At 39.1% G+C, this 27401-nt stretch overlaps 2 protein-coding genes across 3 annotated transcripts in view; one reads left to right on the forward strand and one right to left on the reverse strand.

The window, feature by feature from the left end:
• Window positions 1-4161, forward strand: part of PLCG2 (phospholipase C gamma 2) — a 66655-nt gene extending 62494 nt beyond the window's left edge. For both annotated transcript variants that reach the window (XM_064459652.1, XM_064459653.1), the window contains 2 exons: window positions 308-492; window positions 1280-4161. In XM_064459652.1, coding sequence (XP_064315722.1) covers window positions 308-492; window positions 1280-1322 — 228 coding nt within the window. In that variant the 3' untranslated portion in view covers window positions 1323-4161. The remainder of the gene's footprint in view (window positions 1-307; window positions 493-1279) is intronic.
• Window positions 4162-8200: 4039 nt separating this feature from the next.
• SDR42E1 (short chain dehydrogenase/reductase family 42E, member 1) lies at window positions 8201-11823 on the reverse strand. The gene is made up of 3 exons (XM_064459654.1): window positions 11723-11823; window positions 11190-11291; window positions 8201-9830 (listed from the first exon to the last, which is right to left on the reverse strand). The coding sequence occupies exons 2-3, from the start codon at window positions 11255-11257 to the stop codon at window positions 8726-8728; spliced, it is 1173 nt and encodes a 390-aa protein (XP_064315724.1). The 5' UTR covers window positions 11258-11291; window positions 11723-11823; the 3' UTR covers window positions 8201-8725.
• Window positions 11824-27401: the final 15578 nt, after the last annotated feature.

Here is a 27401-nt window from a genome sequence, read left to right on the forward strand (position 1 = left end):
TAATATTATAATAAATGTGTTTAGATACACACATTTCATCACTTGTGCTGGAATGTCCCTGATGCCCCCATGAGAGGGCATGGCTGGTCATATTGTGGAGCAGAGGGGTTTTTTTTTAGTGTTTTCATAGTTAGTTTGTTTCTGTAAACATGCCAGAAACATCTTATAAAACTAATTTTATAAAACATTCTATAAAGTAAATGGAATGTGTTAAGGAAAACAAAATAATCCCCCAAATTATGTTGATTCTGTGTCATTTTGGGTATATGTCTTATAAGTTACGTTGATTACCAATATTCTTTTGAAGGAAAGCGAAGAAGAGCTTTATTCCTCGTGTCGGCAACTTCGGAAGCGCCAGGAGGAGCTTAATAACCAGCTGTTCCTTTATGACACCCATACAAATTTAAGGAATCCTAACAGAGATGCTATATTAAAAGAATTCAATGTGAATGAGCACAAACTACAGATATATCAAGAGACATGCAACCGCAGGTGGGTTGATAATCATTCTCCTTTCCAAGGCAGCTCTATCTAGACATGATTTATGATAAGAAATCTCAGATTTATCAAAATGAGCATCTAAAGAGTGGCGAGGGTAGAATGAGCATCTCTGAAGCAAAGAAGGGCTGCAGAGAAGCAAGGCTAGGCTGCAAGCCGCTAGAGGCCAGCAGATGCTGTGAAATGTCTGCTCTGTGAAACCTCTGTTTCAGTGACCACAGTGAAATATGTAATCCTGTGAGTTTTCTTTTCCTCTCTTCTCCTGCTTTCCAGGAGGAAAGTCTGGAAGTATATACAGCCAAATAAACAAACCGGCTCACCCCTACGCTATCAAAGTTATGTCCCTGGAAATGTCATTAGCATATTAGATATGTGGGAACAGAAGATAAAAACAGCATTGAGTTGTAACAGGATAGAGTTGTCAGTTAAGGGTCAGTACATTATCCAAAGCTTAGGGGAAGGGCCTTTCTCCTTTGCTGCAACCTTTGGGCTGGGTGTGAGGGAGACAGACAGAAGCTTCATGTATCAGCAGAAAGTCTTGTGTAGATCTCAAGATGGGATGGGAGGAAGACTTCTCTTTAAATATTTTTACCCTTTTTTAATGTGTGCTGAACAGCTGTATGGTTCACTGGTTTATTCCCATTTATTGAGGAAAAAAATTGCAATGCTTGTTGCTGATACATTACTTACCATTGGTATCTAAGTAAATTGAACTTGGTAGACTCTTTTCCACTGAGAAATTCCTGGTAGACTTGACTTTTTCCTTTTTTTCCCCCTTAAGATTAAGGGAGAAGAAAGTCAGTAACAGCAAATTCTACTCTTAAAGCAATGATTCTTTGATGTGTGCTTTATGGTGCAATTCAGGAAGAGATATTAATTTATCCTGGCCATCCTACTTAACGACGGTCTCATCAGACTGAATGACTGGAAGAAGAGGAGGAGGAAGAAAGATGGGTTTACTTAAACATTTCTTGTTATAAGAAAAACTGTTTTAATTCCTAATAATTTATATTCTGTACAAAGCATACCCTCTGTGCAGGCCAGACCTTCTGTGTATTCAAGATTTTTAAAATTTGAGGGCACATAGTTGGATACAGCTTACTTCTCATTATCAATACCTGAAGTACAAGTATAAGTCATCTACTGTATTTGTGTACGCAGGCTATAGATAAGACATTCACAACAATTTGCATGCATGGAATCACACCACTTTAACAACCTGGCTCCTTAAGATTAACTGGTAGTGAGTTTTTAATTTATTAAATGCTGTAAGAGCGCTTCTACACCAGCATTGTCACGTCATATATGTTACAGTGCCCAAGGCAGCAGATTGTACTTCTGATCTGTATTTTGGGCAGCTGATAGCTCATACTGTATTGTCTCTTGTTAAAAGTTTTCTGTTACATTTCTGAGAACTAGACAATATGTTAATTTTGTTGAAACCAAATATCCTCTGTGACCGTAGTTGTGTTTTTCCTGTTGAACTCTTTGTAAAGGTTTAATGTGTGAACCTGTGTTCATAGCCCCTGCGAACCTATGTTCACAACCTCAAAGCACTGGAAGGAAAAGTTTTAAGATATGCAGTGGGAAATACCTGTTTGTTTGCGGAAAAGAAGGGTATTTCAAATTCTGAAAAGCATTTACTTCGGTATAGTATCATTTTGCAAGTCCTTTCAGCTGCTAATGTGCTTAGAAATGAATTTTTAAATTAACTGTCCATTTTTAATCTTGCAATCCTACTTAGACGTTAGCATCAAATAGTAGTGTTCTGTAAATGTAGACCATTTCCCCGAAATGTATCCAATCCAAGAATGATAATATGCACAAATATAGAGGTACATGGTTCTTACTGCTTTAATCAAATGTAGAACATGGACCTGCAGATGAGAAAACTTGTTCGATTAGGAAGTGTGTTCTCCTACCAGAGCAGAACCAAAGTCCTTTGATGGTATATTTAACACCAGTTGTCATAACTTGTGTATGTGTTGGTTCTTTGTGCTAGCAGTTATTACTGTCAAATTCCTAGTTGCTTTATCTCTACATGGGTGGAGTTTTGCTACCTGTAACTTTGAAATGTGTGCAGAGGAGTTAAGTTTTTCTCAGTGACCGCCTGAGGCTTAAAATGCTGCGTACACACTGCTGTATTTCTGATCACAGAAAACTTGCATGGATTTAGGATTCATGGCCTGACGAAGCTGCCTCAACAATTTTCAGTTTCTCTTGCTCCTCACGCTATGACTTCTGTCATTTTAAGAGGCTCTTAATTGATGCCATTGTGCATTCACAGATGATGGTTTAAGGAACCCCCTTGAGGTTTTAGTTATTCTGTAAAGACAGTCTTGTCTCAAAGATGAAAGTGCTATAATAGCATGTCCTGCAATGGGGTGGCTTCTGTAAATTTTTTTATTATGAAGAAATTAATTACTAATCACCCAACTGAAAAAGAGAAGAGGGCAAAGTTAAGGGCAATTCTCTGCTTTTCTTCCTCCTGCCTGAAATCTCTTCAGTACCCAGTTGTGATTGCCCTGTTCAAGGATTAGATGGGTGCACCCCCCCTCAAACAAACTAAAAAACACATCAACTGTGGATTTGGGAGGTGGAGCTGTAACCTAGACTGCCGTATAAAGCTGGGCTTATCTGCAGTATCCAGGTGTAATGGCATGATCCAGTTGCTGTTCCTTGAGGAGAGGAACCTTTGGTGTGCATGCATTTTGTAGCATGTTCCAGGATGTGGTTGGTTTGTCATATGATCAGTCCCTGTGCTATGTATTTCATTCAACAGCCTCCATGAGTCCCGTTTAATGTTGTGATAACACTGTGTTGTCAGTGTTGATCAGAGAAGGTGGCCCAAAGCCTTGTCTGGAAGGTTCTGAGGTTGTTGCTATAAGTGGACAGGATTTATAGCCCACTGAGTACCAGCTAGGTTTGGACTGATCACAAAAACCAGGAGACTAGGAGATGCTAGGGCTTAGGGAGCTCAAAGCTGGTAGTGTGGTGGGTTTTTTGTTTTGTTTTGTGCAGATTTTTCTTTTTTAAGCTCAGTTCCAGAGCAGACATAACCAATTTGTCCATTTCTCTTGGCTTCTTTCATTTGTATTGTATATTCCTGACACAGGACAGCCGTTGTGTGATGAACACAGGAGTTCCTTGTGCTGCTGTGAAAATATTTAAGAATTAGCGTGTTTTATAGTCCTTTGAAAAGTCTGTGCACACACTCCACGCATACGTGATGTCAAAGGTTGCAAGAGGTACTCCCTCTGTATTTATGAAAATGCATTTCATTTCACAGTAAGACTTTTCCCAGAGTACAGTGTTATACCGTATTCAGAAGGAAAATACTGCATTGTCTGTTTTGTTGACTTGCAAGTGATGGGCAAGGCTGTGTACTAACTCTTCTCTTGTTTCTTGCATTCTCTGTTTTAACTCCAAAACTTCACCTCTCAAGTCTTTGTCCGGACAGACTCTGTAGCGACGTTTTCACAACTGCAACTGTTTTAATATGAAAGTAGGTTTGAATGTGTGTGCTAATTTTGTAACCTAGGAGGAGAAACATTTATAAATTTTTTGAACTTAACATCTGTTAAATTGTTGTAGTCTTAACAGAAACTGTTTTAAATCCTTAAAATAACTTATTTTTAATAAATAATTTTTTATATCTCAGCAGTGATGTGAATGATGTCAGATGCTTCTTTGTTTAAGCTTTGCTCATTGAATTTAATGAATTTTGCAGTCGTTTGAGGCAGTATGAGTGAGTTCTTATGGAAAAGTGGTCTGCTGGTGTGCTATGGTGTGTTACGGAGGTTGGAGGAAGGGCATTTCTGTGTTTTTCAGATGAACTGACTTATTGATTGTTTCCATAGCCATGGTTATTGTTGCTCTTCATCTGACTGCAAACAAGCAGGGCAGAAGGAAAAGGTCAAAGATCATGTTTAACTTGCAGCTCCTAACTGGCCTTTTTCAGTGAACTTCAGTCCAGGTGAGCATCAGATCTGTATCAACTCAAACAATGAAGTCTGGACAGGCAAAGATTAAGTTTGTAGTAACTTGGAAGAACAGTAATCTTGATGTTCACCATAGAATCGGGTTGCATGGGCAGAAGTGCTGCTGGGTGAACGCACGCTGTCTTTATGTTGTGACTTTTTTTCATTGTTGGGAGTCTTGGGAACAAAATTTTTCTTAGTCTTTTGACTCATACTCAATGCATATTGAACAGGCATCAATATGAGGTATCTGCAGTCTAAGCCTTCTAGATGAGCCAAAGGGTCTTTATCACTTTTGAATTCATGAGTATTGGTATGTATGAATTCTGAAGTCCAAAAAATTGCTTCACTCAGCTGTTTTGTCACCTGTTTTCTCACTTATTCCACCTCAATGGATCTGTAAGTTTCTCTGTTGCAAACATTTTTTTTTAGTTTGGCAGTTCTCAAACTAACCTTCTAGATGGTAAGATGGCATTAGCTATGTATCCATGATTATCTTTGAATTCATCAAACTAGTTGTAAAAATCTGAATGTGGCATGGAAGCTGAAGTACAGTTGTTGAATTCTGCTATAGTCGTGTGACAGCATGTCTAAGTGCAGTCCAACTAGCTGACTTTGTTCCAGACTGAAATTCCATTTATATCATTAGAAATAGAAGTTAAATATAATGAAAATTAACCTTCAGAATTAGTTGAGGGCCAACTATATCTTCTGATCCATAAAAGTATTTATAATGATGCACAGCTATTAGTTTGAAAAGAATTTAAGGTGCAGTTTCATTCATTGCTGGTCTACATTCTTAGCTGTTACTCCATAAAAAACAGGGAATCGTGATCTTGACTAAAATAAAGCAGAAGTAGTTCCCTTAACACTTGTGTACTCCTGAATAGCAGTTTAATACCCAGATCTTTTACAATATATGTAAACTATCAGTGTTCAGGACACTTTTCTCTGAAGATCACATCAGAAATTATTAAATATGCCACTATATTGTTGAAAGTATGTGGAAATTAATAATAAATAGAAATGAAAGAAAGTTTGGGTCTTTTAGGTGAAGGCGCTGTAAAAATCTGGTCTACTTTAAGGATGATTGACATCTAAAATTCTAAAATAAATATTTAAAGTATTTAATTTAGAAGTTGTTCATGCATATCTGGCAAAGGCTTGCCTTGACATGCTGTGTACGTGAGGTTAAGCAGCTGATCAAAGATTCTTAAACTATTCACTTAAAGCATCAGCATCATTCTTCATAGTGAGGCACCTATCAGTTGTTAAATTATTCTGAGGACTAGGAAAAATTGAAGCTGTGCTATATTTTCAGTTCTGCTTTTTCAGTTTTTAGATGCATTTCTGGTAATACAGGAAAACAGGTAATAGATTAAAATTTGGAAACAGACACAACGCTTGAATTAATTTACTCAGCTATTCATGCAAGAGTAGTTACAACAAATAAAAAACAGGAAGGAGAGAAAATTTTCATTGTAAAATACTTAAAATAGAGCAGCTATGACTGGCTTTATACATACGTAATTTTCAAGCAATTTTCAAGTACCTCCTTAAGCCACATATTTCGTGTTTTCATTTTGGAAAGAGGAGAAGTATCCTTCACCTCTTCTGTAGTCAGGACTTTACCTTTTTTACTAGATGGAGCTGAATGACAGGGAATTAATGAATATACCAGTACACTGTTGATGGAGTCTGGGGTAGCCATGGCCAAGCTGCTGCGTATTTCTCCTAACAAGTACTTGATTTAGTACCCTGTGCTCAAGCAGAAGTCATGGGCCGTTAGGACAAAATAATGCCTCCTATTCTGCTGTCAGTGAAAAGTTTCGTCCTTGACTCCAGGCAGATGAAAAGGTTCATGTGTTGAGCTCAGCTTCTGCAGGAGCTCTGGTATTTGTGGGTTGGTGGTTTGTTGGTTTTTTTTTCTTTCTTCTCAGGAGCTTCCTCTTCTGTCGTACCTAAGAAGCTACCCAAGGCTTTAACCTCAGCAGCATTAAGCCTGGATTTAGGCTTCATGAGTTTAGGACCCTTTCATAGATGATTTCTGCCCCCCCACCCTCTCCAACCCCCTCCCACCCCCCCGCATTGAGATAATTATGAATGGCAGTAGCCAAGTTTTGCTAATAATAAGATCATGAACAGCAGAAGAAATTCTTCTGGGGCACAGGAGTTATGTTCCATATCTTAAAAAGATCTTTTTACAAGTATCAGCATGAAATGCTGATACTATGGTTCTGTGCAACAGGCGTGGGCAATTTCTTGTGCATTTTGTTTTTGTCTGTTGCTTCTGCTGGTACTAAAATTTCTTAATCTATTTCTGATAACATTGTGTCAAAACCAGAGAACACTAAAGGGGAAAATAACCAAGCGGTTTTCACTTTAAAAAAAAGGCCCTGTTGTAAAGAGAACAGCGGTCCAATGTTTTCATGAGGTCATGACTGTCTTTTTTCTGTTTTATTAAAAAAGGAGGTTTCTTCTTTCTGCAGATTATGATGATGTATATTAATGACTTCTGGCAAGTGGCCCTTCTGCCATCAGCACTCTGTTGGAAGCACGTAAGCTCTTTATAAAGGCGTGCAACACTCCTGCTGCACAAACACCGCTGCCCCGGGCCCCCTCAATGTATTTGCTATTATAGGGAAAAAAAACCCCAAAACAACCAAATGGTGAGTTCTTTCTTGAGCTGTCCCTCAAGCTAAGTATTAAATTTAGTTTCTTTCATGATGTACACACTGGTAGGGGAATGAAGGAGGATGAAGGCCAGCTGTCAAGCAAAACAAAACATGTAGTTATCAATAGTGATTTTTTTATTTTAAGGTAAATTTCTCAGGGAAAGAACTCAACATTCAGAAAGTAATGCTGTCTTCAGTCGTCATTAACTACAGAAATCTCCTTCTGAAGACAGGTGGCAGTGGACTCCTAGCTTGGTTTCTGTAAGCATTTCTGTTTTCTGAGAATCCTTTAACAGTGCAGTAGAAGTACTGTCTGTCTCCACTTCCCCACTTAAATCACTGTAGAGTTTAACAGAACTGAAGTAACTGGAACTTACACAAAATTAGTTTAAGATCGGTGTCGTCTCAGCTATTAAAATGGAAAGGCTAAAGTTTAAAGAGAAGCCTGAACTTCCTGAAGGACTGTCCTTTCATCAAGAAATACTGAAACTGTAATGCTGATGGGTTAAGGGGAAACAACTTTGTGATTTAATGTTTTGATATGAAGTTTCTCAGTGTCTTTTCCTACATTAAACTGACAGAGATGAGGGAGTTGCTAGCGACAGCGGTGACCTGTACTTAACAAGGTTATTTTCTATTCTTATTCTTAAAACTCCACAAAATTATGAGTTTCATTGTATCAAGTGTTTATCATCCTACTACAAAGGTGAAGTTCTATTAAAATGGTGTCAGTTGTTAAAGAAATATTATTAAAGGCTAAAAATGTTTTATAAGCAATGGAACATGAATGTAATCACTTACCAAATGTCTTTGATGGATTATTTGTTTAACCATTCAATAATGCTGGGAAAAATCATAGGTCTTATTTATGAATGCACTTTAGCTGGCTTATTCATTTTAAACAGGCATATTTCACTGTTAGAAAAATCTACAAATCTGTGCTGCTTCAAGCACTTTGCTATAACTTAGAGTCACCACTGTGCATTTTCCAGAAATGTCATTAGATATCACAGAGTTAACTCAGAAAAGCATACCAGAATGTATTCGTTAAAAAAAAAAAAAGGCATTTATTTATTGTCTAGCAGTTTATCAGTTAATCTTGGTTAGACATACATTCATCCAAGCTGGAAAGCAGAACTGGGTTTTGGAACGTGATCCAAGGATAAGTTTGTTCTCCTCTGGATCAGGCAGCACAAACTCCTCCGGGATAAAGGGCAGGGATGAAGAGTATATTCCCATCAGGGAGGAAGAAGGGTCAGTCTAAGGACATTTGTTCCAGTCACTGTAGTGTGCTGTTGTACCCGAAAATAAAACGCTGTTTGCAGTAATACTGCGCTCCATCTTGTTAGTGATCTGATCGTTTTACTTCAAAGAGGAACTATGTATAACAATTACTCCTTTTTACTCAGCAGTTCCATTCCTTGGGGATAAAACTGTTAAAAGGTATTTACTGGAACGACACAAATGTGTATTTTCTTGGGGTTTAAAAATTTTTATTACCTGTCCCTCAGAAACCAAGCATACTCAGAGAACATAACTAAATTCTGTCCTCCATACTCAGCATTTCATCTTTCAGAGTGAAAATGTAACTGCAGATGGAAACCATGAGAGCATCATGGCAATCAGCAGCAACAGCAATCCTCCATCCCTAACACGATGCATAATGGTATACTTTCTCGGCTTTGGTCCACATCCCTGAGACCTAAACCACTCAACCACTTCATTCAGGCTATATTGCTGAGGCTCGTACCCCAGCTCCTTTCTGGCCTTCTCCATGCTAAAATAATGTGTGACACCAGTTTTGTAAACCTCCGTGCGGGTGAGGAGAGGCTGAAAATTATAAATGTGACCTACAAGAAAATGAACAACTTCAGTAAGGAATGCAAAAAAGTAGACAAGGGAGAGAGGAAGACGACAGGTTGGGAACTTGTAACCCAGACCCTCCACTAACGGTCGGAAAAATTCAAAGTTATTTACAGGCCTGCCATCTGAAATAAAATAGGCTTGGCCTGCAGCTATGTGGTTTTTCTTGGCTTTGAGGGCCTCAGAGGCAAGGATATGAGCCTGAACTAGATTGTCTACATGTACAAATTCTACTAAACTAAGAGGATCTCCATATACAAATTTAAACAGTCCCCTTTCGATGTAACTGACTATTCTTGGAAGATGTCTTTGTTCTCCAGGCCCATAGATGCCTGCTGGTCGGAGGGCACAAGTCCTTAATACACCTTTCCCATTTCCAAGCTCGGCACCATTTGCCTCCAGCACCTTCATTTCAGCTAAAGATTTGGTCCGGGAGTAGTGATCTGGATGGAGGTGAAGAGGTAGATAAGGCAGAGATTCGTCCCCATTTTCTATAATCTGGCCTCCAAATATCACATTATATGTACTTGTATAAACCAGACTCGACACTCCTCTGCTTTTGCAGGCTTGGATGACATTTTCTGTTCCTTTCACATTAACATCTTCTATAAGTTTTCGGTTCAGCTGCTCCCTGCCAGACATTCCATAGGAAGCAATATGGAATACGCAGATTACATCTCTAAGAGCCTCTTCCAGTTCAGGCAGGCAGCAGACATCCCCTTGCATGAACTTTATTCCCTCTGGCACGGTTTGAAGTGGCTTCACATCAAAGAGAATCACATTGACTCCCTTTTGGTATATGGTACAACCTAAACTAAAACATGATAGAAACCGTATGTTAGTATACATAGCATAATGATGCATGAAACATTTCACCTGGAGGTAAAAGAAGACTTAACTATTTTGATACTGGGTGGCTTTTGTTTTGGTTTGTTGTTTTTTTTTTTTTTTTTCTGATGAGAGACTTTTACATATTCAGCCATGTACTATGGGGAAGATTCAGCTGTCATAGTTTAGATACTGAATTAATTTCTTATGCTCCATCAATACTTTTGGAGGAAACAAAAATGAAAAAAGGTAGAGCTGCTGTAAAGGAAACTTCAGAACAGAAATAACTGAAATGCTTTCAGCAGCTATTGCTCTGCTTCTGTCCCCTAAAGATCAGTAATAGCAAACCTTTTCAGATGTAAACGTGTAGCCAAATATTAAAAAAAAACCTTACTGGTTTTATCTTATTCCTTTTGTCTGAACAACAGGTTGCTCTTAGTCATTGTGTTTGAAATTTATGGAGAAGAGGAATGAGCAAGATGCTTCCTTCTAAGCTGGTATTAATATTTTGCTACATGTCTACATTTTACTCCAAATCACAAGTATAAATGCAGGTATTGACACAAAGCATAAATCTGGTATTCTTCTCCCCCTCTCCTGCAACTGTAGTATTTTTGTAGTGCTTAAAGGGGGAAGACAGTGGAAGAAAAAGCCAAGCAGAAGTTAGATAGGTATCTTCTGAGATTTCCCTCCACACACGTGCACACTTGAAACTTACGTTTTGTTCATGACTGTCATCTCTCTCGCCTGTGTAAGCAGTTATAACTCTGAAGGTACTCTAGAACATAGTCAAGGGCTCAAAATAGGATTGTTTTCTTTACATGGCCTGCAGAGCCATCTACAGTAAGGGGAAATGGATTTCACTGAAATATGTACCTTATGAACAACTCCAATCCTAAAACATCACTGTCCATAAAAACAAATACATTCTTGAGAGTTGAAAGCAGCCAGAGTATTTAATCTATATAGCTAGGCACGTGTGTAACTATTTGCAGGCCATGGCCTACTGTCCAGAGAAAGATCTGCATACAAGTGTAGGCTTGCTCTTCGGAGTAGGCTGAAAGATGGTGATCTAAATCCCCTTTACAAAGGTGACCAGAAAGGTAAATGCCTGCAAGTCAGTTGAGGCTTGACATTTGGAAACAGAATAAGATATTTACTTAAAACATGTGGAAACAGGAGAGCATGGCTGTTTAAAACCGAGGTCCAGGATGAATCGGGTGGGGTGAACTGGATCAGGCACCTCAGGCCCACAGTCATCCCTTTTACAGACACATTTTGTTGCCTCACCAGCAGCAATCTTTAACATTTAATCTTGTATGTAATAACTATTTAATGCACTAACCGGAAGCCAAAATAACCACCTCCTCCAGTAATGAGGACTGTTTCCTTGGTAGTATTTTCTGGTTCCATCCTCTTTCCTTTGGCACTATTTAAGGAAATTGACCTATAAAACACATTGTAAATAGACACATCAAAAATCAATCTTAAAGTCACTACACATTCAGTTATTCAGAGATTCATTTCATGCTTTAACTGAAGCTTTTCATTTCACCATCTACTACGCGAGGCAGAAATACACTCTGCCCCGGTTGGACTTGGAGAAAAGATGACTGCTGTGAAAAAAGCAAAAATATAACTGCTGTTATGAAGAGTTAAGTCTTCAACTCCCCTCCCCGGGCCTTGTTTTGCGGCTCTTCCGTGTACAGCCGACGGCAGGCGGAGCAGCCCGGGCGGGATCGGGCCCCCGCAGCACGGCCCGTGGCGGCCGGAGCCCTCTCGGAGATGAGCTGCAGGAGCGCGGAGCCGCGCTGAGGAGCCCCGCGGGCGGGAAGGGGGCTCACCCGGCCCCGCGCAGCCACCGCCTCCCGCCCGTACCTGCTGCGCCGGCCGCCGCCTCCCGGAGCGCCGCGCAGCCGCGGTGGCGGCGCCGCTGGGCCCCACGGGAAATGGAGTCCGGCGGGGGCGGGCGCCGAGCGGTAAGATGGCGGCGAGGCGGTCCGGGCGGGAGCGCCGTCTGGCGGGACGTCTCTCGGTAGGCGTTGGGTTTTAATCCCGGTGACCGTCGGTTAGTTGGATATTGCCGTGTTGTGTCAATTTACGTGGATGCAAGATGCAGCTTTCCCCTTCCCTTCCCCAGGGACCCTCGACCAGAGCTTGGCTCACAGCGTGAGGCACTTTAAAATGGGGAATCTCGTGTTGTCTTTGAACCCTTTCCAGCTGTGTCACATCCCCGTGTTTGTTCTTTTCCCTCAGTGGGTGCCTGTAAGTATCAGCCATGGGGCGTGAGGACCTTTGAGGGGGTCCTTGTGGCCAAAGAGCCCTTTAGTTTTGGGGGGACAGGTGACTACACCAGTAACACGCTGGTATAAAGATGCCACAGCCGCCTTTCAATAACCCACCTTATCCAGGAGGCCTGTGCCCTCGCATTTCTCGAGGCCATGAACGTGGCTGTCCCACATCCCGGTGCGTCCGTCGCAAGCCTGTACCACATAACACACTAACTGCAATCTGCTGCGCTTCATCCAGCGTCTGAAATGTTTCTGGCAGTGAGAAAGCAATGGAGAGTGCTGACTGACTGCAGCGGAACAGCTCCAGAGTTAAGCATCAGCAAGCCACTGCAAACTGTGAGAGAGAGGTGGAATAGGAAAACAACGAAGAATTACGCTATCAAAGTCTATTTTGTTGTATTTTCCCTTTTTCTTTTGCAGAAGCGTGAATCACTTGGGGAATGTTAGAAAGAACTCAAAAAGCAGATTCAGTGTCAAAACTGCTTAAAACACGCAAGTTTCTGTTTTGCAAAACCTTGACAGAAGTAGACGCAGTGTGCTGTGTTTTTATTTCGATTGATGGCTAGCATGAATGAAAACTAAGCAGATTCTCAAAAGAGTTCTGTGAGCATTAAAGAATTTCTTTTAGCAATGATTTCTTGCTGGTGAACCTCTGACTCTTGAATATCAATTTCAGTGTTAAGCTTGTGCTGTACAACCTGACTATACAGAGCTGCTGCATCCATGTAGATGTGCGGAATGTCTGGTTTGGAGGGCATCCTTCAATTGTAGCTGATTTCCCTGCCTGTATGGGCAGAAGGGTGGGTTTGAGGCAGGCTTGAAGCATCCCTTAAAATTCCTTGCAGATGTATAATCAATGATGCGTTCACAAAGGCGTGAGAAATCTAGCTCGGAAGCAGAAAAATCACTTACTAATAAAGTAATTTTAGTAACAAATACTACAATATATTAATTCCGTAGTGCTGTATATACCTTCTGGATTTATGCATAATACCTACTTGATGAAGTTTTTTAGAAAGTTTTCCCAAGTGTTTAATCACCTGGAAGGTACAAGAGAGTCCTGAATTTTCCCTGAGATCTGCTAACACAGAGTGTTGTATCTTTGAGGAGTCTCACAGTAGGTTATGACAGTTGATGTCTGTCTTCTGATCAAACAGATTACATTTGAATGGAATATTGCAGAATTGCAGAATAGTTGAGGTTGGAAGGAAATGCTAGATATTGCCCAGTTGAAACCCCCGCACAAGGCAGGTTCAGCCAGGGCGGTTACTTGGGACCATGTTGGTATTGAATATCTCCATGAATGGAAACTTCACATGTTTAGCCACTTTCTTCTAATAGCTTATAGAGCTTTGTACTATCTGAACAGTGTCTCTGACCTTGCACTCCATGTTGTTTAGGTAAATCCTTGTATTTGAATAGGCAGCTGTTAACCTCTGAGTGACATTTTGTCATCTGGGCTTTGTGATACCTCCATGCAGGACAGTTTGCAGGATTGATACCTCTCTCTTTTTCTACATCCTGCTTTTTCTTGTTTTCTGCCTGCTGTGTTATCTACAGTGAGCAAATTGTGTCAGATTATCTCATAATTAGAGTAAATATTAATATAATAAAGATGTAGTTAAGATACTGTACAGCTTCTGCTCTTAAACGACTGTCAGTTTTATTTCTCATTATAGTAAATAGTCCCTTTTGGCTTCAAAGAATGGTAAGGAACACTCATTCCTTCAAAATGGTGACATCTGTGAAAGCTGGGGGTAAATATTGTCCTCATTTTACATTGGCGGATTTGATGTTAAGACTTGACACCCTCAGATCTCATCGTTTTGCACAACCCATTTGTTCATGCTCTTTCATTTCCTGTGAGACCCTGCTTTACCTAAGACTTTATGGGCTTTCTGAGTGCATCATAGATTCTATGTTGCCATCTGTAAATTCTGTAAGCCAATAAATGGACTTCCAGTTTTACTTTATGTATAATGGAATGTTTGTCCTGGAACTGTTTCTTTTTTTAAAAATAAACCTGGTCTCCACTACCAATTTTCATGTTAAAGAACCAGGTATTTCAGAGCATGCCTTCCATATATCCCACCATGTGGAGATTCAGCCTACGTTACACTTGAGGAGATCTCCTTAATACGTGGAATTGCAGGCTAGGGACAGATGTGTCAGGATAGAACCACTTGCAGTGTAAGTGGGGTGTTATCTGCCACAACCTGAGTTGCAATGAAGCTGAAACAGGCTGCAAAGAAATCCTTAAATCGGCAATTAAATAGAGCTAAATAAACAGTTGTAGTGAACAATGCAAGTTAGAGTGAGCAATGAAATAATTAATTATTCTTTCACAGTATGTCAGTTCATCTGGTTCCCTTTGCAATTCAAAATAATTAACTAGTAAAATTATTTTTGTCGTAAAAATACAAAGCATGCCAACAGTACTGTCTCAGGAAGCAGGGAAGTACTTCATCTGGGGAAATAAACCTTTTTCTACTCGTTTGTGCTATTTGATTGATTTCTTTTTGGTATTACTTAATTGTGCTTTGTTTTTCATTAACAGTGGGTTGAGAGAAGAGAACAATACTTAAAAATAGGTCAGAACCAACCACATTAATGGTCTTACTAAAAGATATAAAACCAATTTATTAGAATAGTACTAAAAAGGTGAAAACAGCATCCATATTGTGAATGGAAGTAGAGAGAATTGTAATGTTCAAAATTAGAATAACACTTTCTGTATTAGACTGGGATATTTTTAAAGGAGGACTGGGCTAGGGGTAAAAACGCTAGTCTGGGTTTATTCTTGGCTCTGACAGAGGTTTCCTGAGTGACCTTCAGAAAACTGATTTCTGTTCTGTAATAAAGGTGGCATTGCACTTCTTCACTGCCCAAGCTTGTGGTGGTGCTTGTTTCATTTGTGTTTCTGAAGCTCAAATTGGACGTGCTGTACAAATATTAATAAAGCAGGAAGCCAGTTGTATGGAGCTTAAAGACTTTAGGCGAGTGTGTAAGTTAGACCCTCCGAAAATGTTAACATTGCCTTCTTCTTAGGACACTTGTTCACTGTACAGTATTGCTTGTGGAAAGTGTCATACATCTGGTGATGTGGAGATGACAATCCAAAGTGCTTATAGTACTTTTTCCTGTGAGTTCCAGTAATGGAAAAACTTATTGTATCTCTTCCACACTGAGAAGATAAAAGGATTTCAACATCAGCGGTATTTGCTATTTAGTGAACACCATTCACTAAGGCTGATTAAAATTGTTCATCTGAACAGTTGCTTTACATCATTTTCCTAATCTAATTCTTCTGTGTTGTCTCATTTTAGGAGATAAGACTTCATAAACATTTCTAGTCCTGACTAGAAGGAGATGTGGGGAGTAGTGGGTTCCTTGTCAAAATAAGAATTCACAAAATGGAAGGCGGTTTTTATTCAACAGAGCTCTTGCAAAGGGTCACGCTGTTTGCAGAGTATTTTGAGATCTTTGGGTGAAGGAAGAGGTTAGGTTCTTGTTGCACTGAAGATGTATGCCTTTGTTACATGATTCTTCCTAATACTGTCAAAAAATGGCTAAATTCTATCTTCTTGTAGTTCTGGGATCCTCTTGAACGTGGATGCAGATTTTGGGATAAATGTTAACCTGTAGCTAGCAGGTTCCTCTTCATACACGACCAGAAGGAAGATCCAACAATGAACCCAGAGAGGGGCTCAGTTGTGATGTTGACAGCAGCAGTGCAGGGCCCTGCTCACAGGTTTCTGTCCCCCTTCGTTTGGTCAAGGCAGCTCTGCTCAAAGCTGCTCAGCCAGGAGCCTTTCGTAGCCTCCTTTCACCAGCCGATGGCAGCAGCTCTGCCCTGTGATGTTGGGCATAGAAGGGTGTAGTCAGCTTTTCAGAAGGTACAAACTGCTCAAACTTTGGGTGTTTTCACCCCAAAAGATCAGGTTGGTTGGAAATATCGAGCAGTTGCCAGTTGAACCAGCTGCTTAAAGTGTCTGGATGATTCATTCTGCAGTAACATATTCTTCAGTGTGACCCGAGAGAGGGTGCTGTTTTACCATAGTGCTGATGTAGCACAGGTATTTGACATCAGTAATGTCCACGTTATACCTGATGCCATGGTACCTGACCTTACAGCTTAGTTACCAGCTAGGTATTTCATGTAGCATATGTGCACTGTATCTTGTGAATAACAGGATGACACAAGTCAACTTTCTTGCCAGATAGCTGCTCGCAGGTCAGAACAACCTAAGCTCGGTAGTCATGCCCTGACTATCTTGAATTTTATGGCAGGGTTTCACTGGTCATCTTTAGTGCATTAGTTATGCAAAATTATTACTGTAAAAGACACTGAAAATTCCTTGAATTATTTTTACAAGGATTCTTAAAGAACAAACTTGATTCTCAGGTGTCTGTTCAGTATACGAAGTGATGCATGCATTCTGTGAAGTCATGACCTTCTTTTCCCTTCTGTAATGCTTCAAAAATGTAGATTATAATATTTTCAAATCATACTTAGTTATTTATCCTAAAAGGGAGGGAAGAAAGAAAGAAAGTTTACATATTTTAGGATAAGTGAATAGTTAGAGTACAGGACTGAGGATAACCTGTGTTCTCCCTTTTTAAATCGACTACAAATAGCTGTTTATGGTCTGTGCCTCTCTGGGTACTCTGCAGGGCACATTGATAACCCAGTTTTCCTGAATGAGTGGATGTTATTCTTCATAACCTCCATGGAGCTAAACAGAATCTCAAGGGACTCTTAACAGCCATGTCTAAGCATTTCAGTCCAGGTATCTGAAGTAAGTGGTTGCGTCAACAATACTGACCTTAAGCTCCCTTAAGTCTAGGGATTTTTTTTAAGTTGTAATTTGACCTGGTGTGTTACCTGATATTCTGGGGTGCTAATATCTGTACATGTTAGTACTTAACAGTATAAAAGGCTGTTATCCAGGATAACTGTGGCACCTTAGAGGTAAAAAACCAAATTTTAGCCCATCCTGTAACTTTACTTCATGAGTAATTTCAGTAATGCAGAGGAGGTACACAGGACTGCAAGGGCTAAAGGAATGAGCCTCTTTGTACCTGAAAGGATTATATGCTTTAGAAGTTAGTACATTAAGAAACATCTTATGAAAAGACTAGCAAAATATTTTTGAAAAGACTTTCATAGATGTTTTTGCTCTCAAAGTGAGAGAGGACGGGTTTTGGAGTGCAATGCTGAATGTCTGAATGTGCTGCAAGCGCACATTGCTAGCTCATGTCCAGTTTTTCATCCACCGGTACCCCCAAGTCCTTCTCTGCAGGGCTGCTCCCAATCCCATATATACTTATGTTTCAGTAATTGTCTGATTCGGTTTCAAGTGTGATTGATGTGCATCCAACAGCCCTTATTTACCACACTGATAACAAGGAATGGCTTACCTGCTGTAGTAATTTATAATTTAATTCCACTATCCATAGGTTTATGGAAATCCTACCTGTTTATCTAGCAAAACAAGATGAGGTTGGTCTGCTATGCATTGCAGATACTAATAATTGAACATCTGGTTGATGGCTGGAGATATACTACCTTGATCTTTTGGAAGGATCTAAAGGATCTTTTGGCTTCACAGGCAGCTAATCATGTGCTGTACCATATGTAGAACAAACTTGAGGCAAAATGTGTTCTTTAATCTGTACTTTGTACTGTGTTAATTTTCTGTCTGCGAATAAGAAGTCTGCAGGTACTGGAGATGAGGATGAAAAGAGATGTGTCAGCAGGAACACTGAAGCCTGAATTTGTTGTAGCACTTCTGTGGGTTTCTCAGTGGAAGCTGTATTTGCTGAGGGGGAAAGGAAGTATAGTTGCTGAGGAAATGTTATCCATCTTCACACATACTTCTGGTGCTTTCATATTCTTGATACTGCGTTCAAGGTCTAGGCAGTGGTCTCACATTTTCAGGCACTTAGAACAGCAAGAAAGCAGAACAGACACTGGCTTAAAAAGGTACCACCCATTTTAGTTCTGTAATTACCTTGAAAACATTGAAAAAATTACATAATTTTGCAGAGGAAGGATTAGGTAAGAGTTTGAACATATAAATAGAGAAAAACAACTTCAAAAAAAGGATGCAATCTCTTTCTTGCTTCAGCTGTGTTTAAATTAGATAACCTCTATTAGGCTTACGTAATGGCATCTTGGTATTTACAATAGCACAGCATTCTTATGTATCTGTGATGCTATTTATTCTGTTCCGTGAAACTAATGATTGTAGAATTCAGAATTCGTAAGCATTTTATCATGCCCTGATATGTGACTTAATTCTGAGCTACTTCAAATCAAGAGGTTCTGGCACAAACCTGAGTTTTCCTTTGAAATGGATTTGTTCAGAACCAAAAATTTTGAAGTTGGAAGGCACTTGGTCAAAACAAAATCAATCCCCTAACTCTACCATGGGGCAAGGTTACTAAAGTTACAAAGATGAGATATTTATACATTTATCTTCTGTTCAAAAGCCTTATTTGGACATATTTTGTCCTGGAATGGTAACAAGAAGAACATGTTCGAAGTGGGAGCTATTCAACTGGGAGGGTGAGCGTGCTTTAACTTGAAGTAACTTATTGCAAGGTGTTCTCGCTATTAATTGTCACTCCTCTTAACAGAAGTTGCAGACACAGCATCTGGTTATAACTAATTTTGAATTTTTACTATTTTTGAGGAAGAAGCAAGATCTGAATAACCAGGGGATTCAAATATATGATTTTTTGTTTGATTCTTGCAGTGAAAGAATTTTGACTGAGCTTTGCATTTAAAGTGCTTCTTTATCTTTCAGAGAGTATCCAGCCCATTGAAACAGAATTTGTGCCAGTTGAAAATGCTGGATTAATTCCAGGATGTGCATCAGCTTAATTCTTCATTCATCCTAGGAAGAATAAAGCATCAGATGCATTACAGACAAGCTGTATAAACTGAAATGGTTGTCTAAATGACTTAGAAGAATGACGTGTTCTAGTAACTGGATTTCTTCTATAATGAAAGATTCTCAAGTCTAATATGTAATCTTAAATTAAAAAAAAACCCCAAACCTAAGTTCTTTATGCATTAGCTGAATAAAATGATATAGAGAAAAATTACTTGCTTAATCAATTTTGATATTAAACTTTAAAGTTTTATAATTATTATAATTGTTATCACCAGAATGCCTGTTTTAGCAGTTGTCATTTTAGCACTTTCCAAGAGAAGGCATTATCTAGTACAACTCGTGTCCTGAGTCTGTCACTGACATTGCCTAAGCTCCTTTGCCCTTTTATTAAATACTCTAGGAAAGCCTGGGAAAGCAGTTTCAGTGGCCAGTGAGAATCCCTTGAGTGCCGTATTGTTAACAGTAAAGCCAAATGGACTTCATTATTCGTGTTTCTTGTATAGTTTTGGTCCTGGCTCCTTTCTCTACCCTCATAAATAAACGTAATCTCTGCTAGGAACAGGCATCAACTAAAGCAGGCTGTTGGTCACACTTAAGCAACAAGCACATTATTAATTTACGTGGCAGAATCATACCACCTCCCATGATGTTTTACCTGTTTATGAAAAAGCTTTCCATAATTGTAATTAAAAAAACCGAAATGACTCGCAGTTTGTGAGTGCTAATGAGAATATATTATGCAGCCAAACTCTCAGTGTGTCTTGTTTGCAAAGGGGTCGCACTACTTTTGTCTTTTCAGTAAGGTTTTTGTCAGTGATGGACGTCTCATCGTGTCCTGAAGTTTATTAACTTGAAGAGAATTTCAAAGTTGGAATGTCCCTTGTGAGACTAGGCTACAAGCATTCCTCCCAGTTAGGTAGGAAACCTATCCCCTTTATTATCTCTGGTAGGAAATGAAGTGGTCCAGCCAGGACTGAATAAGGAGGCCTCCAGTTCCGCTACATTCTACTTTGAGAAGGGGTCTCAGTTAACATCTGCTGCCACTGAATCCAGTTTTATAGGTAATCTTGGTGCAATATTACATCATTAATGTGTTCCATAATTTAGACTTCTTAAAATTAGAATTATTAGATTATTTGAGCTATTAAATTTAACAAGTTGATCACTGGATGTTTCTGGCCATAATAGCTGAAGTTAATTCATGGCCTGATATCTTGGGATGAAGGGTTATGAACTTTTAATTTACTTTCTCATTTTAAGGAATAAAAAGAAGAATATCTAGTACAAAAATTAAAGCTAAACTAAGCATATGTATGTAAATAGCAGAGAATATACTTCACACATAGTGGCTATAGCTTGTTTAGTGCATCATGCTGGAGGGCTGCACAGCAGCACTCTAAGAAACGTTGTTGGAGTAATCTTTTCCTCTGGTGCATGTGTTCTGTGGCTGCCTTTGCAGCCTTTGAGTTATGACTGTTGTATTTCAGTTGCACTTTCTGAAGTCTCTGGACAATGGAGCTGTCCAATTTTGACTTTTAGTAGTTGAACTGTACTCTTGCAGGTGAGGTACCAAAAGTAGACCTTTAATACCATTCAGCTAAGTCTTCACGTTCCTTCACTATAAGTATTGATTTTATAAAAGCTTTACATGTTCTGTGGCATTTTAGAGACTTTAGAGATTACAAGAGACTTCTTTATAGCAACACAACACACAAGTATGTAGTGGCATTCAAAAAAATGTATGCAAGTAATTGTTGCCCCTTCTAACCTTTTATTAAAAGTCTTTGTATTTTCCTTTTAATATTCTGGCTTGCATTACTGTAAGCTTGAACTTTCATTTTAGTGGATAATTTGTTGAATGTACCCCTGCTTGTGCAGGTGTGTTACTGTACAATGCTGGGCTGTGGTTTAGCCTCATGAGGGTGCAGTATCTGTTTGATGTGCTGGCAGAGTTTCACAGTGTCAAGTTCCAGTTTTAAAGATTCTGGTATTACTAATTTCTATCATGTATCCAATGATCTTAAGGGTTTTTTCCAACCTGAATGATTCTATGATTCTTAGCCCTTAAAGGTACTCATCTGCCAGAGCTGAGGCTCAGCTTTGTACATTCTCCGTTCTGTGAGATACCTCCTCTCTGACCTCCGTTGGTTAAATCCAAAGAGTTTTGCATGGAGCATCCTTTCTCAAAAGGGACACAGTGGGTGGCAAGAGTCCCACTCAGCTTCTTCTAGCTGGACTTAGACTCAAGGAAGATGTATGAAAGATGAATAGAAAAGATAAGAGCAGAGTGCAAACAATTCCTGCCAGAATTGTCAATATGAGGCAGTGCACAGGACTGAACCTGTAGCAGGTCTGTAAAACAGCATCCTGTAAGGAACCTCACCTGGCTTAGCATCATCTCACGGGTACTTTCCCCACAAATTCTAGCTGAAAGTGGCTCTGCTGCAATGTAGATACAGTTTATGCCTGAGCAAAGAACCTGAGACTTGTTCTGCTGGCAAGTTTGTTCAAGTCCAAACACACTGTGCCTTCAAAATCAAAAGAGTAAGTACGGAGAGCCTCACATTTAGAATTTTTAGACTGTCTCTTTTCTAGGGTCATTGAATAGCTTTCTCTGGGACAGTCTTTCCTTATTTTGCAGAACTAATTTTCAAACTGCATTGTTTAATTGAAAATAATAGTCATCAACTCTTCTCTGTAATCAGTTGTAAAGGTAAGAACTTTTAAACTTTTGAATGACATTGAAATTCTAATTTCACAAAGATATATTTCCTGTCAGCTTTTACTTTATTTAAGAATAAAATAAAAACCTAGTTTAAAGGAAGCAAAAATTGCTCCTAGGCTGGTACTTTTAAATCCTAGTTTCAGTCCATAAATTTGATTGTAGAGTTAAATTGAAAAACCAGAATATTTAACAAGTAACATAAAATCCTTAAGAATTGGAGATGCTATCTGCTTTAAAATGTTAGAACTCAGAAAAAGGGAAATTGAAAACACATATGAGCTCATTATTAATAGTAATTGAGATCTAAAAGCCACCTTGGATATTTGCGTATGTCCTTTTAAAGTTAATAGAAACCATATCATATATCTGAGAACTTCCCTAAAAACACGTGTCTGGTATAGTTGTTAGGCGTGAACTACCTAACTATATTCCAGCTCGTTAGAATATAACTCCCGTAACTTGGCACATCTTTAGGTTGATTCAGAGCAGTGTCAATGAGTTTACAGAAAATTTTCCCCTTCAGTTACAAGTAACAATGTGGTTCATCATCGAGTAAAAGTAGCTGCCTTCTAGTGGCCATTTGCATGCCGTGTTTCAGTTCAGTTCCCAGAGACATTTGCTCACTGCAGAGGTGATATCCTGACTTGCATCCCTGACAGAGAGAGAAAAAATACACCTTATTGTAGAGCTTGGGTTCCCCTAACACTGCTGTCACTGTGATGAGGTAAGAGCGTGGGCTATAGATAGCTGTTAATTTTAATAATTGTGTCCTGAATCTGCCCACGTCTATCTATCTATCTATCTGTCTGTCTGGCTATCTATTTTATATATATATATATATATATATAAATAAATAAAATCCCAGAAATCCCAGGGGCAAGACACATAACGTGTACGCCATCTGACATTTTTGACAAGCTCTCCAGGATTAATCTGTCTAGGAGCTACTATGCTCAGCTTAATTATGGAAAGGCCGCATCTGTGTTCAAAGCTGTTGAGAGAGAAAGAAGAAAGTAAAAATGTCCACTAGGTTTGATTAACTGCTTTCAGCCTGATGAATAAAGACAGATGGTTACTAGTTATTTTTCCTTAATGGATTTTGGAGCTCCATTTGGTGGATGAATTAAAGTTATAGGTCCCAAATCTGCCTTTGAAGCTATGCCTGCATAGCCCTTAGTGACTCTAGCAAAGTTTGCATGCATCCAAGAGAGAGGTTTGCCCTAAGGCTGTCGTATATGTTGTTAAAAAGCAGTTTTGAAATGAAAACTAAAAGTCAAGTGATAGTTTACACTATTAATAAAACAAGTTACAAGCTATGCACAGCTCAGGAAGGAATTCCCTGCAAGGGATGGTTAGTGTGAAGTTCCTGTGCAGACATATCCCCATAAAATCTGTGCCTGCTCAGGTATGACCTCTGCCTGGGGTTTGACAGTATTTTAGTACTGAATAAAATGTGGAGAAGTTGATTAAAGTTGCACTTGATAGTTTTGCCACTGGGAAAATGGAATAAATAATTTTATGTTGTACATTCATTTGATGAATCTATTAACACGACTCAAATCCACGTGGAGGGGGTCTTTAAGACAGGATCTAATTCTGCAGGTGAGCACATGTTTAAATGCATGGGTATGAATCTTTCTGTCCTTTACTTGTGTATGAATATCTTTGTTTATTTTTAAGAATGTATATAAATGTCTATGGGTTAGGGCTCTCAGGGAACATTTAGACCTAATGGGTAGTGGGACCATCATTCAGCAACCTACTAAATCATCCGTCTAGTTTTATGTGAGGAAACTTATAGTGATTTTAATGGGATTAGCTATGCTTACATCTAAACAATTTTTGAGTCAGGGGTTGAGGTTACTGCATGATATAGAATGTCTAAGATGAACAATATAATGAAGGGAAACAAAACAACATAAAGTGACACTGAGTGTACAGATTTTTCCATAGTTGGTGGATTGTCTAAAGAAAAAATACCATTTAAGTAAAATGCTACCTGCCATAGAACCATCAAAACCCCCCACAGATCCTGAAAGAGACCTTGAGAGGTCATCTAGTTTGTCCCCCTGCTCCACTGGAGGATCATCTATCACTAAGTTATTCCTGACAGAGAGCTGGTCTCGCTGACAACATTCGAAAGCAATTGTGGCAGTTTAGAAGCAGCACAAACATCGCTGAAAAGCAACGGGAATGCCCTTCAGATCGTCAGCATTAAAGGAGAAATTGGTGACATTTGGTATGTAGCAAACACACATTCAATCAAAATAATAATGTAAGTCATTGATTACAGAGTGAGGTCATGATTCCTCAACAGGAAAAACACATGGCTTCACCTTTTGGAAGTGAGGGAGTCGTCCTTCAAGTGACAGAAAACAGAATGTGTTTAGGGCAGGTGACACTTTGTCATGGTTGATCACTTAATGCTTTTTGAATCATCACTCATGTTTCATCTCATTTTGCTTTGGCTTTCATTTCAAAGACTAGCTGATGTAACTGTGAGGAAAATCTAAAAATAAGTGAATTCTGTTTATGTGAGGCAGAGATGTTTTTAAGAGTTTGCAGATGGAAGGGGAGGCATGTTGCAGATGTGCATAGTTAATAACCTGAGTGACGATGAGGAGATGCTATCATTCATTTTCTTTCATCCCCTTTGCAGAATCCATGCTCAGAACTCCGAGACGTGTTCTGAGGCTCCAAGTTGTACGTGATTTATTTTTAATGTTGTCATTATCTGCAATGGATGACAAATTGTTTTGGTGATGTAAATCCCTCCCACTTTGAAGGGACTCTTCTGGGGGCAAAAGAGAGACTTGCAGATAGACTTGGAGTTGAGGGATTTGTTTTTGTCAAAATCTCACTTTGGACAATATTGGTCCATGTCTAGATTGCACGTAAAGGTCTGATTAAAGGTATGTGTTTCAGCTAGCTGCAAGATAGCAGTACTTGGTTAAATATTTATAAGGGTGCTGTAGGGAATTCAGATTTCAGCTGGAACTAATAATCTCCACATGTACCTGGAGTCCATGGTGAGCTGGGGTTGCTGAAGTCTGCATCTCCATCACTACTGTTACATGCCTTAGCTACTCACTTTGTCAACCCGTGCTTTAATCAGACTTTTGATTACCATGTATGCCTAGTTTTCTCTTTGCCTCCATATTCACCTTGCTATTTATGAATTTAACTATGATAAAAATTATGTGACTTATGCATAGACAATACCTAAATATTTGAAAATGCTTTGTGGTCTACTGTTTACATGTGTGGAAAAGGTCGGATATAAAACAGATGTTTCCCCAACCTGCCATTGCAGGAGACAACATGCAGAAGGAAAAGTTACAGAAAGAAGATGCAGAAGTATATTATTTTTTCTGCTGTAGGTATGGTCTATATGACTTGTGGTTAGGAGGAACCATCTAGAAGGCAGGCAGGCAATATTGCAGTTGCATTTCAGGAAGCATCTGCAAAGGAACAAGCAGATTGGGCTAGGAAAATGTGGAAATCCTTGGTGTACTGGGTACATATATGCTACCATTAACTTCAGAGAGGGAAAGCTGTAGGAAGGGGAAGGGATTAGAAAGATATAATAAAAATCTAGTTGGAAAAACAAACTAATCTTCCAGTCCAGAGTATAGCTTACATCTTTATTTCTCATGTATTGAGGCACCACTATGCTGTGCTCTGTCCTAGGCAGGGCTGGAATTTTACTCTGAGTGTACCAAAGGAAATTTTAGGGAAGAGTCTCTTGCTGTCAGAGAAGTGGCCTAAGACAAACTGATATCTTTTCTTCTCTAACACTCATGGTTCTGTGAAAGCCGTTTCATGTTATCAGATGACAGAAGAAAGGCAGGCAAGCGTAACTTCTCATGGGGATAACAGATGACTCCTGGCTAACTTCCTAAAGAGTACCTAATTGCCTTTAGGTTTTCTGATTCTATCCTCTTTTTGGAAAATAATGACAATTGGGTTGATAAAACATGACTTATTTTGGAAAGAGTGCAATCTACTTTTAGCTGTTCCTGAAAGCCTAGAGATCTATAGATGTCTGGAGAGTTAGAGAAGAAAACCTCCCTTGCAAATACAAAGGAATGCTCATAATCTTAATGATTCCTCTGATTTAAATTGTTTTGTCTATTGCAGAAGATTCACAAAGGGTAATTAGAGTTCATGTAAATACCAAGGCAGAGCTTACAGCCCATGGCTTCATTTCATATGGCACATTATTACGAGACCCACTGTTTCAAAGCAAAGATAGAGCTGCTTCAGGCGTTGGATTCACATAGAAAATGCAGGCTGCAATTATTTCTTTTGAAGATTGTATAATGCTAAGGTGTGTGGTGTACACACCACTGCATGGGTACCTGCCAAGAGGATTTACAGGTGCGGTTTGGCCATCAGTACAGATGTTCCTTGCTCTGAGGTTCTTACACTGGAGAAGGTAACAGATTTAGCTGAGTGTCATGGTTTAGCCCCAGTCATCAACTAAGCATCAGAAATCCAAAACAGCACTCTACCAGCTACAGTGAAGAAAGTTAACTCTATCCCAGCTAAAACTATGACACTGAAGAAGTAATTATTGTTGTTATTATTATTAGCTTTTGTTAGAATTGAATATTGAAAAATGGTGAGCTACAGCTGTTTCTTCACTGCCAAGTGATCTGCAGGAATTACTGTCTATCTCTGAATTTACAATCATTACAATTACTATATTGCTAAAACCATAATCTCCAGTAACTTAGAGGTTTCTTACTTTTCTTTAATGGATACATACTTTATTTAACAGGAATTCTTTTCCCTGGGGGTATATTAAACAAATAATTTGACAACAAAGCAGAGGTTTCACAGCCCTATTTTCAGTTGCGCAGATTTTTTTTTTTTTTGCCCTTATTCACTACATGTCTGTGAGTTCAGAGATCTTAATTCATAAAGGTACTTGGCTACATTCCTAGCTTTAGGCAGACTAATAGTTTTGTTGTCTTTACTGGAACAATTCATGTGCTTCAAGTTGAGTGCATGCACAGATAACTGGCTGAAGGCAGAGGATTATCTCAACATTTGTATAGGAGTTCAGTAGTATTTGTAGGAGCAAAGTCTGTTTGCCCAAATGAGTTTTGTGTATGCAAGTTCAATAGCTTCTGCACCCAGGACATATAGCGTGACAAGTGCTTGTGTAACCATTAAGTCTACCAAAATCCAAATGTATGAAGGTGTTTCACAGAATGTTTATGTACTCTCAGAAGCTGTAGTCAATGCAAATAAATTATTTCATATTTTTTCTGCTCATATATGTATTTACTCATAAAAATAATCTATCTCTGTTACTATTTTTTGTGAAAGATATTCCAACCTATTTTCTGCTGAAATTATTTTCCAAGAAAAGCCTTGTAGCCAAAAACCTTCCTACAGAACTTGAAATGCAGTTCCCCTACCGCAGCCACAAAAGCACACGGAGCAAGGGCTCTCAGGGCTGACAATCATTGCATTACACAGCTGAAAAAGCCTGAATCAGCCAAAAAAAAAAAAAGAGCAACATGGAAGACTGAAGAGTTCTGTGAGAAATTCTAGCCTGAACTGAAAAACGAATCTGTGACTGGCAGAGGCAGAGGAAGCTGAGATAGAGATTGGACATGTAGAAAAAA

Source organism: Phalacrocorax carbo, chromosome 8 (assembly GCF_963921805.1).
Source record: "Phalacrocorax carbo chromosome 8, bPhaCar2.1, whole genome shotgun sequence".
In the NCBI taxonomy this organism is placed as follows: domain Eukaryota; kingdom Metazoa; phylum Chordata; class Aves; order Suliformes; family Phalacrocoracidae; genus Phalacrocorax; species Phalacrocorax carbo.

Bases quoted from the DNA above. Each gene is read 5' to 3' on its own strand.
- SDR42E1 (XM_064459654.1), bottom strand. From the start codon at position 11,257: ATGGAACCAGAAAATACTACCAAGGAAACAGTCCTCATTACTGGAGGA. The intron at 9,831-11,189 runs GTTAGTGCATTA...ATCATGTTTTAG, and splicing joins GGTGGTTATTTTGGCTTCCG to TTTAGGTTGTACCATATACC.